A 14,276-nucleotide genomic window follows, 5' to 3' on the forward strand; every position below is an offset into this window, starting at 1 on the left:
TTAGTATAAAGTTAATATAAAGTTGGGTCATCTATTTTGGGACGGAGGGAGTAGTACTCCGTTCGAAAATAATTGTGAGAGAAATGGAGTCTCTGATACGAGCGGCACCACACCGACCGTTTCAGCCGGACATATTGTTATAGTTTTGCTAAAGCATATCTAGATGTGTCATAAGTATTGCACATCTAAGTCATATGTCATTGATCTTATAATAAGATTCGTGTGAATATTTTATTTCCCTTTTTTCTTTTTCTTTTTATCCTTAATTTACTCACTTAGATGTGCAATAACTAAAGCACATCTAAATACGCCCTAAAGACACCCATATTGTCATACCTCGAACGTATATGCATCTCTTGCCAACAATCACAAGGCCATCCACGGCACGCGCGCCCAGCTGCAAATCCAAAGCTAGCTCGTGCGCGTGTGCATGCCCTGTTACTGTCCAGGCCACTTCCTCACCAATGCCTCAGCTCGGCACCCTCGTCGCCATCACGCTACTCCTCCACCTCCACGCCGCGCCGACGGGCCTCGCGCAGGCCGCGACGGGCGCGTTCATCTACGCCGGGTGCTCGCCGTCCAAGTACGAGCGCGACACCGCCTTCGAGAGCAACCTCGGCTCCCTCCTCGCCTCCATCGCCTCCACCGCCTCCTCCGGCGCCGCCTACAACAGCTTCACCGCCGGCGGCGGCGTCGGCCAGGCGGAGGCGACCCGCACGGCCGCGTACGGCCTGTACCAGTGCCGCGGCGACCTCGGCCGCGGCGAGTGCGTGGCGTGCGTGCGGGAGGCGGTGGCGCGCCTGGGCGCCGTGTGCGCCAACTCGTACGCCGCGTCGCTGCAGGTGGACGGCTGCTACGTGCGGTACGACGCCAGCGACTTCGTCGGCCGGGCCGACAACACCGTCGCGTACCGCAAGTGCAGCTCCGGCAGCAGCGAGGACGCCGGGTTCCTCAAGAGCCGCGACGCCGTGCTCAGGGAGCTGCAGGCGCGGGCCGCGACGGGGTACAAGCTGACCGGCTCCGGCACGGTGCAGGGCGTGGCGCAGTGCCTCGGCGACATCGCGGCGCCGGACTGCGCCGCGTGCCTGGCGCAGGCGGTGGTGCAGCTCAAGGGCACGTGCGGCTCCGCGCTGGCCGCCGACGTCTACCTGGAGCAGTGCTACGTCAAGTACTGGCAAAACGGACACGACTTCCGCTCTTCACAGGGTACGTATTATTTTCTTAGGAATACGTCTGCGTGGTACAATGCCAACTATGTTAAGCATCGCCGTAGGAGTAAAACCATCTTCTTCTTCTCTTTTCTTTTTGCGGGGGAGGAGTAAAACCATCTTCAGCTTCAACAGATCACAACAAGTCCTCACTTTCCTTGACAAGTTATTTTTAGCCAAAAAAACGATTTTCTTCAGAAGTCCTAACGTTTAACATTGTTTTATCAATGAAGTTTGAGACAAACACATGAATTCAAATCTGTGAGATTAGACAACGGTGAAAAATGTATAGAGAACTTGCATACCGTGGCCCCACCGGATGCGCGAATTAGACGTCAATTGCAACTGGAGACCACTATATAGAACTATTATTAGTGATGATCAGTCAAAAGGTGATATGGAGGGCATGGGGCAATGGCAACGAGCATATATTCCGAACTGGTAAACTTCCAATCAAAAGTTGATAAAGAGGAGGACAAGCGGAATATATTCCAAACTAGCGTTTTGTTAGATGTGAGAGGTAATGGTGGGGTTCGAAACACGATTAGATGTGATTACTGGTATAAACATGGTTGTGGGGGGTGACTTTCATATCATGGCGCTTTACACACACCGACGTGTTCCGTACAAATTTACTGATCATATGATAGAAGCTACGCCTACTGATTATATTCCTTGTGAACAAAGGAGACACTTTTCTGCGAGTGCTGCACTTGTTTCGAATGGACTTATTAATCTGCTTGGCTTTGGTGACAGACTATTCGGGAGACGAATTTGGGAGGACCGTGGCTATAATAATTGGCATCTTGGCCGGGCTAGCACTCCTGGTGGTGTTCATCTCTTTCCTCAGCAAAGCATGTAAGTCCTCTAGATTATGTCAGCCCAAACTTCAGTTTATTTATTTAATTTTACCAAACTTTTAAACCATTTTTCCAATGCAATGCAGGCTAGAAGCCCACACGGCCCAGGTTACCTCCAGCTACAGCATTAGAGACTAGAGGACAGGACGACATGGCATCAGGAGTCCAAGGAAAAACCCAGCAAAAGGACTCCTACTGGCTGGACACTCGCACTTGCATAGGTCGACTGATCTTCAAGTTGTCTCAGAAGTATCGCCTCGGTTTTTCCTACAGTATTTTACTTTGAGGGGGAAAACTGCTCTTGAATAATTAAGACAAGAAAGAAAGGCCTGCTTGTGAACGCATTACTTGATTGTTCATCATACCACACACCATGCAGGATTAATACTAGTACGTACAATATACATCACACAGCTAAAGCAACGGACATGGCCACATTCTTATATAGTCGGCCTCAAGGTTATTTAGATGATACACTACTAATAATAGCCCCATACAATACTACATATTCACATAAGCCGACGACAAGTAACATACTAGCATGCACCTCAGCCGGTTGGTTGATCAAGCGCTGTACCCTTGGATCAAGCTGCTCCATCTCGCGGAGTTCTGAACGCCGCAAGCCCCGATGCTTGCTTCCTTCATCGTTGTGCCAGAAATCCCATTGTTGCATATATTTGCGAAAGCTCGCATGTGCTTCATACCGTACTGAGTGAGCGATCCGCAATGAGACTCAAAGATCCGCACCTGAAGAAGGCGCTCAAGATTCAAAACATTAGAAGGACTGAGCTGAAACTATGCAGGTGTACACAACACAAGAGTCTCCTACTCACCATCCTCTTCAGGCAATCCCAGTCGTCCACTAGAGGCTTCCCAGAAGGTCTGACAGCTTGAAGCACCGAAGGTCCATTCTCGTAGCCAAATAGAAGCTTCCCAATAAAATCGATGCTGCTGTCAAGATGCTTCCTGTGGGTGACTGTCTCACTGATCTCCCTCAGAACGTTCGTCTTCTCTTTCGACTTTTCATGTAGCAGCTCATACTGAAACCAAACCAAGAACCTTCAGCTAACATAGGCATAAGGCAGAGGCCAATACTAAACACAAATACTAATCAGTCGCAGACACAGTGCTGTAGGTTCCGATGAAAGTAACTCGGTAGCAAGTACAACTAAAATGGAGAATTTCCTGTGAACAAGAAATAGCAACTGATATATCAAGGGAAAATGCAACAAAAAGCTCTAAATCAATAGACAGTAGACTGCTCAGTTCAGGTAAATCATCCTTCTGAAACAGAAGTCTATTACTGCAATTAGTGTTGAAGAGGTTAGCAAACCAACTGAAAGACTACATAACACTAAAACATACCCTCCTCCACAAGAAAAGAAGATCTGCGTCTCTTTGGTTGATTGCAGCCTTTGGGGCTTGCAAAAATAGCTTGTTTGTAATGTTGGTGTTTGCAGGATTGAAACCTTGATAAAGGTAAAGCTTCTCATCCTTGAAGGTCTTGTCGCCATACTCCATAACATGCGAACCGGCACTATATCTGTTCATGTCTGAGGTTCGCTTCTTTACCTGCACATGAAACTTTCAGTACCAGGATCTTTACAATTACAAATGAAAATGGTAAAAAGGCAAATAAATCCGCACCACTTCGTACTGCTTCTTGATTGTCTCCTCCTTCAGATTATTAGTCTCACTGTGAAATAGCATGCAGATAACCAAACACGTCATTAAGTGAATGCTTAATATACAAACAGATTCTTCAGCAAGCTTGTGTAATCCGGATTTGCAGGTTCTATGTCATGTACTTAGGAACTAAAGGAAGGAATGGACATGACTTGTTACAAAATCCTCCTTGAGGTACTACGCAGTGCAAAGTAATGCAACCAAATATAACTCATCAGCTGCTGGTCATTGTAACATATTCTGCTAAACACTGGTACTCTGTAAATTAATCCTATCATTGTGAATTTAGGTTACAAGTTACATACCTGTCTTCCATCCAAGAAATACTGTAGAGATCACCTAAGCAGGTAATATATTCAGAAGGAGGCGATGGTTCCATTCCTGGGCAGTATGTACCCCAGCTGCTTTCTTCTGCATTTGATGCTGTTGTGACATAAATATTGAGGTCTGCAGGCATCAAACCCTCAAAAATACTGCCACTTTCACAAGCTTCCACATATATAACCTGCCAATTATAGCACTGATTTCGGTCAAACAGGAAACGGTTAGCACAAACAAGTAACCATGGGCAGCCTTACCATTTTTGCATAGGTATTGGATGCATGTTTTTCTTGCAAGACCTTGATAAAATCAGCAGCATACAGATATGGCAGGTTGGGCATACCTGAAACTTGCAAAGGTCAATACACAAGATGAACAAAACTAACTAATACAACAAAGCAGCGGATACAACTTCCACACACCAAGGACTCCAGGACCCCCGTGATCTGAGTAGTAGATAAATATATGGTCATTTGGTTTGCTGTCTATGACCTTCTTACTCCCTCCAGTGACCGCAGTTTTATTGCCCAAGAGAACTGCATAGAAGTTCTTAGCAGTAACTGCCTCTCCAGTGTAGTCCTGAAATTATAATGATGCTATCTTCATCAAACTTGAGAGAAGGGCAATAGATATCTTCATCAAACTTGAGAGAAGGGCAATAGATATGTTCTGTACTTCTACTATACACAATTATTGAGCCATATGAAGCTCGAAAAGAACATACCGATATTGAACTACTTTTTTGTGTCTTGATGCAGTGATAGTTAAATTTATGTAGAGCAGTCGTACAAGTACACCGAAACACACACAGCCCCCACAACCAGGGGTATAGCCAGGCCCCAGGCTGCCCAGGCCGCGGCCTGGGGCGTGGCGGTCGAATCCTTAGTATACTGTAGCTACTGCAGCTCTAAGGGCTGGCCCAGGGCATAGGCTGAGGCGCTGAGGCTGGCTAAGCAACTGCCCAAAACACATGCCATTCACCTAAGCACCGCGCTCCACTGAAAGTGTGGCCTGAAGACCGTCTCCCTGGCTTAGACCACAATCCCATCACTGCACGGATAGTGCCAAACAACATTGCAGTGTCGAGTCTAACTCCGTCGAAGACGGCAGCATTCCGCTGTTTCCAAATCCAGCATAACTTGAGCATTATCAATGAAGATAAGTCTTTCGTTAGCGATAGTGGAGTGGAACCAGCTGATTATTGCCACCAGCACACAAGCAATAGAGAACTCCATAGCGCATAGTGATAATATAAGATAGCAGCAGGACGCAACTTGCTGCGCTTTTCCCCTTTGAAACTCTATTTACAAATCATAGGACTACACAAATGTTTGATTCAAAATGACCTATGTTAGGATGATCAGTTTGTAGGCAGGATGTCGCAGTAAAGTACTTCAGATTCGAATGAGCAAGGAGGTAGTGTTGAGTAGGTAATAATCAAGGCAACTCAAATCATATATCTTGGTAATAAAAATCATTAAATTACTTGGAAATAAAGGTAAATATTGAGTTGAAGTAAAATACGTGCTGTAAAAGGTACTAATTGACAAAGCCAAACAACTTAATTAGCGAAACCAATAGACTACAAGGGAACAACCTACATATTGAAGTATTTGCCTAACAACACGCCTGTTTATTCCCCAAGAATATATTAGTGATTCCCATCAGGATTCAGGAGACAAAAATAATGGTAAGACCGTCATCATGTAAGTAGCTATAAGCTACTCGCAATGTTGAGGCTGAGTTATATGGACGCACACAACAGCATACATTAGCCCACATGCAATGCTATTTTGGAGATTTCTACATTGCAATTTTAAATTTCTCCTAGATATAAGCCTATTAGAGAATCCAATATGGACTACATACGGAGCAAAACAAGTGAATCTACACTCTAAAATATGTCTATATACATCCGTATGTAGTTTGTATTGAAATCTCTAAAAGGGCTTATATTTAGAAACGGAGGGATTACTTAATTTAATAATTTTGAATATACTACGTGATTAAATTTAATATAATATCATACAAACTAGCTCATGGAAATGCGTTGGTTGATGACTAGTGATCCTAACGTTCAACTCCAAGTTAAGCTACCAAGTCATACCTTTGGAACGCCAGCATATACATCTTCGCCCTCTGGGTGGTTGATGATAACCCCTGGCCTCGGGTTGAGAGGGTTGTTGGCAATGTCATCATACATAAAAACCACGATGTTCTCCTCCTTTACGCCCCCTTTTCTCAATATCTGGTAGGCATGGCATATATCGGCCTGCAACAGCAACACACCACGAATAAATCAAGAGTTCAACAAATGGTCCAGGAAACATAGCTGCTTGCTGGTATCTCCTAGTTTCAAACCAAAGCAAGATGTAAGCACACATTATTGTATCCACAGGCAAAATGTTTCAATCACACTTTCAGGGCTGCACCAAAATTCCAGTGTGCACTAGTGATCTGATCAAAAGTGCAAGTATCCACATAATGAATATCTAGCTCTTATTTCTTTTGTCATCTAAATTCTGTCCAGCATCACCATTATTTTTCAGTGGCAAAATTTATCTCGTTTCTACCCAAACACTAAAAATCAGAAACCCTTTTCCCATTATGAATGAAGCTGCTACCAATACTGAATCTCTCCTGAAAACAGCTAGCAGTAGTATACAAGATCAAGAGAAGAAACAGAACAAAACATCACTGTCTGGAGCACAGACAGCTGCAGTTGGGGATAGCAGGATACTATTTGGAGATTCTTGTGATTCTTAAGTAGTAGTTATCTAGGAAAACCTTGGAGTTGTCAAGTTCTGCACCTGCCGCCGAGTACCAACAACTGTGTTGATTTCACAACTTGGGGAAAAAATAGAGTTAAGCTTTGAGCTTCCGGATCACCGATCAACCCATGACCCCCAAAATTGAGATTGAACGTGCAAAACTCCAAATCTGCGAACTCCAACATCTGAACACGGATAATATCGGCAATATTCAGAACTGCACACTGATTGCCGCAAAAGAACTTCCACAAACCGCCAATCCTTCAGCTGTCACGCTCATCTCGTTTCCAGCCAAATTGAACTACGTACGCAACAACAACGCTCGCAAACGCACGCATCACCACGCCGATGATCTCCGACTGCGGTCAGCTGCTCACCTGGTGCCTGTAGTTTCCGTAGCCGGAGGATCCGGCGACGAGCACCGCCCACCTCGTCCCGACGCCGTCCTCCTCCTCGGAACTCTCGTCGCCCGTGGCGGGCTCCTCCTCCCCCGGCATCCGGATCACCGGGTCCCACTTCCCCTTCGAGGCGTCGGCCCCCGCCCGCGCCCTGGCCGCCGCACACAGCAGCAGGAGCAACGCGAAGCACCACCGCGGCGCCATCCGTCTGCGCAGGCGAGGTCGCAGTAGCACTACTGCCTAAGAGCACCGCGCGGGGGAGCCGGAACGTACGGGCGAGAAGAGCGGCGCAGGGTGCGGGGTAAAGTAGGCGCCAGCGCCGCCATGCAGGGAGGTCGAGCAGCCTGGAGAGCGGACGCGTGTGGCGCGAGGTGCCAGGTGGTGGTGCGGCTCGTCGGCTTTCGGCGGCGGCGTCGTCTCCCTACTACTCCCCCCTGGTCAACAAGCCCAAGCGAAACAATGGACCAGAGCCCAACTTAATCTCAAAACATGGGCCGGGCCGGCCCAATAAGCAAGGCTTCGTGATGGACCGATGAGAAGAGAAGGGGGCAGACGGAGTCGTTACATGCTATACGCTTTCTAAATGAGCAAAACGTAAACAGGGAGTGCGTGACGGGAGTCCACGACGCATCGGCTCGTCGGGTCGCTGGAGTGGCCGTGGGAAGGTTCCGGAACCCTTGAGCGAGCTCGCTCGGCCCGGCCTGCTGCTCCGCCTTAATCCCCATCTAACCCCAGGATTTGTCCTCCTCCACCCAGCCGCCAAACCTTCTCGAAGCTTCCCCACCCCGACCCCGCCCCGATCCGATCGGACCGCCCGCCCGCCATGGCCGACGAGGCGAAGGCCAAAGGTAATGCGGCCTTCTCGGCAGGCCGCTTCGAGGAGGCGGCGGGGCACTTCTCCGACGCCATCGCGCTCGCCCCCGCCAACCACGTTCTCTACTCCAACCGCTCGGCGGCGCTCGCCTCGATCCACCGCTACTCCGACGCGCTCGCCGACGCCGAGAAGACCGTCGAGCTCAAGCCCGACTGGGCCAAGGGCTACTCGCGCCTCGGCGCCGCCCACCTCGGCCTCGGCGACGCCGCCAGCGCCGCCGCCGCCTACGAGAAGGGCCTCGCCCTCGATCCCAGCAACGAGGGCCTCAAGGCCGGCCTCGCTGACGCCAAGAAGGCTGCCGGCGCCCCGCCGCGCCGCGCGCCGTCTGGCGGCGCCGACGCCATCGGCCAGATGTTCCAGGGCCCCGAGCTCTGGACCAAGATCGCCTCCGACGCCGCTACGCGCGCCTATCTCGACCAGCCCGACTTCATGCAGATGCTGCGGGAGGTGCAGCGGAATCCCAGCAGCCTCAACACGTACCTGTCCGACCCGCGCATGATGCAGGTGCTCAGCCTCATGCTTAACATCAAGATCCAGACGCCCCAGGACTCCGATTTTTCGCAGTCTTCCTCGCCGTCGCAGCCGCCACCGCAGCAGCAGAAGCAACAGCCTGAGACAAAGGCGAGGGAGATGGAGCCTGAGCCACAACCGGAGCCGATGGAGGTGTCTGATGAGGAGAAGGAGCGGAAGGAGAGGAAAGCTGCTGCTCTGAAGGAGAAGGAGGCAGGGAATGCATCCTACAAGAAGAAGGACTTTGAGACGGCGATCCAGCATTACACAAAGGCCTTGGAACTTGATGACGAGGACATCTCCTACCTCACTAACCGAGCAGCGGTGTACATCGAAATGGGCAAGGTGAGGTTTATTATTGTACAGATTCCATGCCTTAAAGTGAAGGATCTGATCTTCAGTTCACCCCTACTGTTTGTATATGATTGGTTGCTGCACTGTAAGCATTGGTAGTACTAGTAGTTTTGACTATCGGGCAATTAGGTCATGCTACGTGCTGCATATATATAGTGACTAGCAGTTGAGAGGATTAGCGGTTTGGTTGATGTGCTAAACTGATGAACATCAAGGTAAGATGGTCTGGGTTCTAGGTACAAGAGGTCTTGGGGACTAATAGGACAACTGAAAGAGGCCTAAAACTAACCATAAGTTATTGATACTGTTAGTGTTAGGAAAATAATGTGAATTGAATTTTGTCTGCTTGGTCTCTCCTGGGTTGCGAATAATTGACGGTCTGCAGTTCTTTTTGACCGACGCTTTGCTAATTACTTCTATTGCAATTGCAATTTACAACCTTAGATATCTCAGAAGTGCACCGCTTGATACTGTCTTGTTAACCAAGCGAAGCTGCCAAGTCTTACCACACTTTTCTTGCCACGCTTGATACTGTCTTGTTAAGCAAGCGAAGCTGCTAAGTTTTCCCACACTTTTCTTGCCACACTTCTAGCAAAGTCTGTGAAGAATATGAGGGCCTGTTTTGTTAAAATTATTCACCACAACCATGTTTAGGCAAAGTGTGGCTTGCAGAATGAGCACCACACTTGTGGCAACATGTAACGGAGAATCTGAGTCTACGACTTTTGGATCATGTGTATAATTAAGGGTGTAAAGCCGCAACTGTGGCGTGCCTAACCTAGAGCAACTATAGCAGATGCGCTATATTCCTGTCCCGCAGAATCGTTTTACGGTTCCCCCTAAAATTTTTTTGTGTGAACTGATTCGCCCCGGGGGAACAGATCCGCTATCTCTGCAAATTTAAAAACATAGATCATACATATTTCCCGCTACGAAGTTCATCACAACACACCGAAGTTCATGTATGGGTAAACTTAGATCTAATAGATAGGGAGGCGGTGCTCAGTTGTCGACGCCGAGGAAGAACGCCTCTGCCGACCTACGGCAAGCGTAGGCGTAGGCGTGCTCCTCCTTTGCCGCGGGAGCCTATTAGCGGCCCCTTCTTCTCTGGCCTTGACAATGTGCTTCACGGCGAGAGCTCCGCATCCGCCTTGCAGCATGACACGGTGTGCGGCTAGAGCTCTTTGTGGAGGCGATGGAAGTTGACCCAAGGGGACCGCTCGTCTTTGTGGGAGAGCCAGCCGCACTTGCTTGGACCGCCAGGTTTTGACGGGTGGCTAGCTGGAGCGTCTTTGCGTGAGATAGTGTGCAGCGGCGACCCGCCAAGGCCACGGCCACAACACCTGCATGCGGATCCTCCCATCGCTCGCCAAGAAAAAAGATCTATGTCGGGTGGATTTGCTCGCTTTAGATAGTAAGGGAGGCGGTGGATTGCGGCGGAGGAAATGCGAGGCCTGAACCCTAAAACGCTGGTGTCAACTAGATATAGAGGCGGAAGGATTGTTTCGCGGGCCACTTGTATAATTTTTACGGGCCAGGCTAGATATAACGGATCTATTTGGGCCGCAAAAAACGCAAATACGCTATGTCGGCCGGAATTATACGGGTCGATGAGGTTATAGCGCATCTGCTAGAGTTGCTCTTACTCTAGGAACCAAATAGATCCGGTGGATAGAGCGTTTTTGCGTGTTTTTTGGCCTGAACAGGTCCGCTATATTTAGCCCTGCCCGTAAAAATTATACGAGTGGCCTGCAAAATTGCACTTCGGCCGCTATATCTACCAGACGACATGCATTTTAGGGCTCCCGTCTTGCATTTCCTCCTTCGCTAGCCGCTGCCTACCTCTCTCTCTCGGGAGAGCGATTCCACCCGGACCCGGTACAAAGCTTTTTTCCAGCGAGTGATAGGGGGATCCGCAGGCGTGGTGGTTGTGGCGGGTCGCCGCCGTGCAAGATCTTCCACGACGACGTGGAGGCCGGCAGCTCCTTCCTTCCCCTGTCGAGGCTTGGCAGTTGCAGCAAGCCACTTGGGCCCACTTGAACCGCCTCCACGAGGAGCTCTACCCACACACTGATGCGGAGAAGGGGCCGCTGACAGGCTCGCCGCAGTGAAGGAGGAGCACGCCCATGCTTGCCGCCAGTCGGCGGAGGCGTTCTCTTCTTCCTCGGTGTCAACCACCGAGCCACCGCCGCTCCTGCAGCTAGATCTCGTTTTATCTATGTATATGATGAATTCCTGTGTGATGAACTTTGTAGCGGGAACTATGTTTTTAAATTTGCAGTAAGCTTTTGTGGGATCTGTTCTGCCGGGGCGCATCACTTCCCGCAAAATTGCTTTAGGGGGAATGGTAAAACGATTTTGCAGCAGGAATACAGCGCATCTGCTAGAGTAGCTCTTACAGGTAGCCCTGTACTAATTTACAGACTGCTATATTGGCTTAGGAGATCACCGACCCCTGCGTTGGAGCTGTGCATGTAATACAAATTAACATTATACAGGTGCCATACTAATAGAAATGTTCTGTTTCCATTTTGATTTGAATATAATGACACACCCTTGCGCTTTGAATTTGGGTAGATAAGGAGGTGTGGCATGCCACAATTATGGCAGCAAACCATACAGTTGCCACATCTTTTGCAGTTTATGGCTATTGTGTATCCATAAAGGTTTCAGAGTGAACACCAAATATAGATATGACCCTAGAGGGAAAAGCTGCATTTTCTTAATATCAATCCGTGAAGGTTTTCTACAATATACTTATGGAAAAGATTCTTAGAAGCGCCTGTGTGCTCTTGGATGTGTGTTGCCTTAACATGCCACTTTTGTTTACTTCGAGTAAGAAGAGTGTAGTGTTATGATTACAGATTTGCGACCGTCCATAGAGCTGATTACTGTCCCTCTCCTTATTTTCTGCAACTAAATATATCCTGGTAATATATGTTATTTCTTGTTTATTGTAGTCTTATCATTTCCTTTCTGCAGTACGATGAGTGCATTGAGGACTGTGATAAGGCTGTGGAGAGGGGAAGAGAACTTCGTGCTGATTTCAAGATGGTTGCAAGGGCACTAACAAGAAAAGGAACTGCTCTGGCCAAACTTGCTAAGAACTCGAAGGACTATGATATTGCCATTGAGACTTTCCAGAAGGCTCTAACTGAGCATCGGAATCCAGACACTCTTAAAAGGTTAAATGAGGCTGAGAAGGCAAAGAAAGACTTAGAGCAACAAGAGTATTATGACCCAAAGTTAGCTGATGAGGAGAGGGAGAAAGGTAAGAGTGGCATTGCGTTGTCATCATTAGTCTTCCACACTCCTTTTATCTTCTTCTGGTAGCATCTGTTTGTTGCAGATTTATCTTCAGTGTTGCTTTTTATGCTCGTGGCAGTCTTGCTTATCTGATGGTTTTGTAGGTAATGAGATGTTCAAGCAGCAGAAGTATCCAGAAGCAATAAAGCATTACAATGAGGCTATCAGGAGGAACCCGAAGGATGCTAGGGTAAACTTTTTTAGTCCCTGTTGGTTATTTTTCTTTGAAGTAGCTTAAGTATATATGTGACGGAAAAGTTTGTTTCATTGTTCCAATATATGGAACCTCTGGGACAATGTGATGATAGAAAAATCTTGGTGGTTGCAAGTTTTGCAACTCTACAACATATGGAACTCAGCAGATTGTAGACCACTGAAATATGTATGTTTGCTTTAAAGTGTCCTGTTTTTCGGAACACTTGGCACTTTGATCATATGCCTTTAACAATTTTGAAATTGCACCTGAACTCCATCCTTCAATCAACTCTCAACTGCTGCCCCCTTTTCCTTTTGTTGTCATGTATGTCTGTTTATTGCATTTGTTGACTGCAGTTGTGTATTGTCTATCATTTTACATATGTTTGTTACAGCTTTAACTGTTTTATGGTTTACCACTTCACCTACAGGTGTACAGTAATAGGGCTGCATGTTACACCAAGTTGGGAGCCATGCCTGAAGGTCTTAAAGACGCAGAGAAGTGTATTGAGCTAGACCCAACCTTCACCAAAGGGTATACAAGAAAAGGTGCAGTTCAGTTTTTCATGAAGGAATACGAAAAGGCAATGGAAACTTACCAGGCTGGGTTGAAACTTGACCCAAATAACCAGGAACTGCTTGATGGTATAAGGAGGTAATGAAGTTAGGCCATACAACCATTTAGTCTACTCACATAATCTCTTGAAAATATGCATAAACAAACTTTTAACTGCTGTTGGCTTTTGCAGGTGTGTTGAGCAGATCAACAAGGCTAACAGGGGTGACATAAGTCAGGAGGATTTGCAGGAGAAACAGGTAAGCCTCTTGATGCACTTCAGGGATTCTTTATGTTGGCTGTTCCACAAACTCAATATCACTAACCCTTTTTGTTATTTTTGTAGAGTAAAGCTATGCAGGACCCAGAAATCCAGAACATCCTTACCGATCCCATCATGCGACAGGTATCATCGAATCTCAGTTCGTTGTGAGAGTAATGCCATTCGGTCTATTTGTTCATACAAACGATGCTGGAAATGTTTTGCAGGTGTTGATGGATTTCCAGGAGAACCCTAGGGCTGCTCAGGATCATCTGAAGGACCCTGGAGTAGCACAGAAGATCCAAAAGCTCATAAACGCTGGAATAGTCCAAACGAGATGATCAAGCAAAGCTAGAACGAAGCCAGGGGCGTTTGTATTGAGATTGTGCTCGGTTGTGTCACCATTGTACACTGCTTCTCTGCCCAGCGTGAACGAACTTCTATTGTATGCCATGGGGCTTTTCTGTTGGATTCGTGAGTACAGCCTGCCACAACGTTATTCCTGTTTACGGCTATATTATGTTATTACAGTTTTATGTGGGCAATGCCCCATATTATTAGTTGTAGCCGTTTTTGCCTTCACAGTGGACAGACAACAGTAGAATGTTATTGTATTTTATTTCTTGCTCTAGGGAAATGCTGTCAATGGAGAAAATTCATTGCCGCCTCTGGTCTGGATGATATTTTATTTTGATGCGGAGCTAAGAAGGAAACAAATGTGGATTTCTTTCCTGAAAAGGCTTCGTAACTGGCGCCAAGCACTAATTATTCCGACTGATTCCTTCTCTATTATACAATCACGAGGTTGAACTCTGCTCAAGAAGGAAGTCTGAAGCATTGGCTTTGAAACAATCAAATAAGGCCCTGTTCGATAATCGGAGCGGGGAAAATTGCAACTCCACCATTTTGAATTGTAGCTCCGCCAACTCTGCTCAGGAGTTGTGGAGCGGAGCAATACTTGCCGTAGCCAACAGT

General features: G+C 47.5%; 3 protein-coding genes across 3 annotated transcripts; 2 read left to right on the plus strand and 1 right to left on the minus strand.

Moving 5' to 3' along the window:
• The first annotated feature begins 396 nt into the window (after nt 1-396).
• LOC119317277 (plasmodesmata-located protein 8-like) lies at nt 397-2,412 on the plus strand. The gene is made up of 3 exons (XM_037591704.1): nt 397-1,206; nt 1,965-2,066; nt 2,155-2,412. Exons 1-3 carry the CDS (start codon nt 465-467, stop codon nt 2,157-2,159), a joined length of 849 nt encoding a protein of 282 aa, XP_037447601.1. The 5' UTR covers nt 397-464; the 3' UTR covers nt 2,160-2,412.
• A 37-nt stretch (nt 2,413-2,449) lies between these two features.
• LOC119317276 (vacuolar-processing enzyme beta-isozyme 1-like) lies at nt 2,450-7,650 on the minus strand. The gene is made up of 9 exons (XM_037591703.1): nt 7,224-7,650; nt 6,183-6,347; nt 4,498-4,654; nt 4,333-4,418; nt 4,060-4,259; nt 3,716-3,764; nt 3,434-3,640; nt 2,902-3,108; nt 2,450-2,815 (listed from the first exon to the last, which is right to left on the minus strand). Exons 1-9 carry the CDS (start codon nt 7,446-7,448, stop codon nt 2,633-2,635), a joined length of 1,479 nt encoding a protein of 492 aa, XP_037447600.1. The 5' UTR covers nt 7,449-7,650; the 3' UTR covers nt 2,450-2,632.
• A 289-nt stretch (nt 7,651-7,939) lies between these two features.
• On the plus strand, nt 7,940-13,968 carry LOC119317274 (hsp70-Hsp90 organizing protein). Its single transcript, XM_037591702.1, has 7 exons — nt 7,940-8,973; nt 11,965-12,253; nt 12,393-12,478; nt 12,915-13,138; nt 13,233-13,299; nt 13,386-13,445; nt 13,529-13,968. Exons 1-7 carry the CDS (start codon nt 8,068-8,070, stop codon nt 13,640-13,642), a joined length of 1,746 nt encoding a protein of 581 aa, XP_037447599.1. The 5' UTR covers nt 7,940-8,067; the 3' UTR covers nt 13,643-13,968.
• Nucleotides 13,969-14,276: the final 308 nt, after the last annotated feature.

The sequence above is a fragment of the Triticum dicoccoides genome, chromosome 6A (genome assembly GCF_002162155.2).
Source record: "Triticum dicoccoides isolate Atlit2015 ecotype Zavitan chromosome 6A, WEW_v2.0, whole genome shotgun sequence".
Taxonomy (NCBI): Eukaryota; Viridiplantae; Streptophyta; class Magnoliopsida; order Poales; family Poaceae; genus Triticum; species Triticum dicoccoides.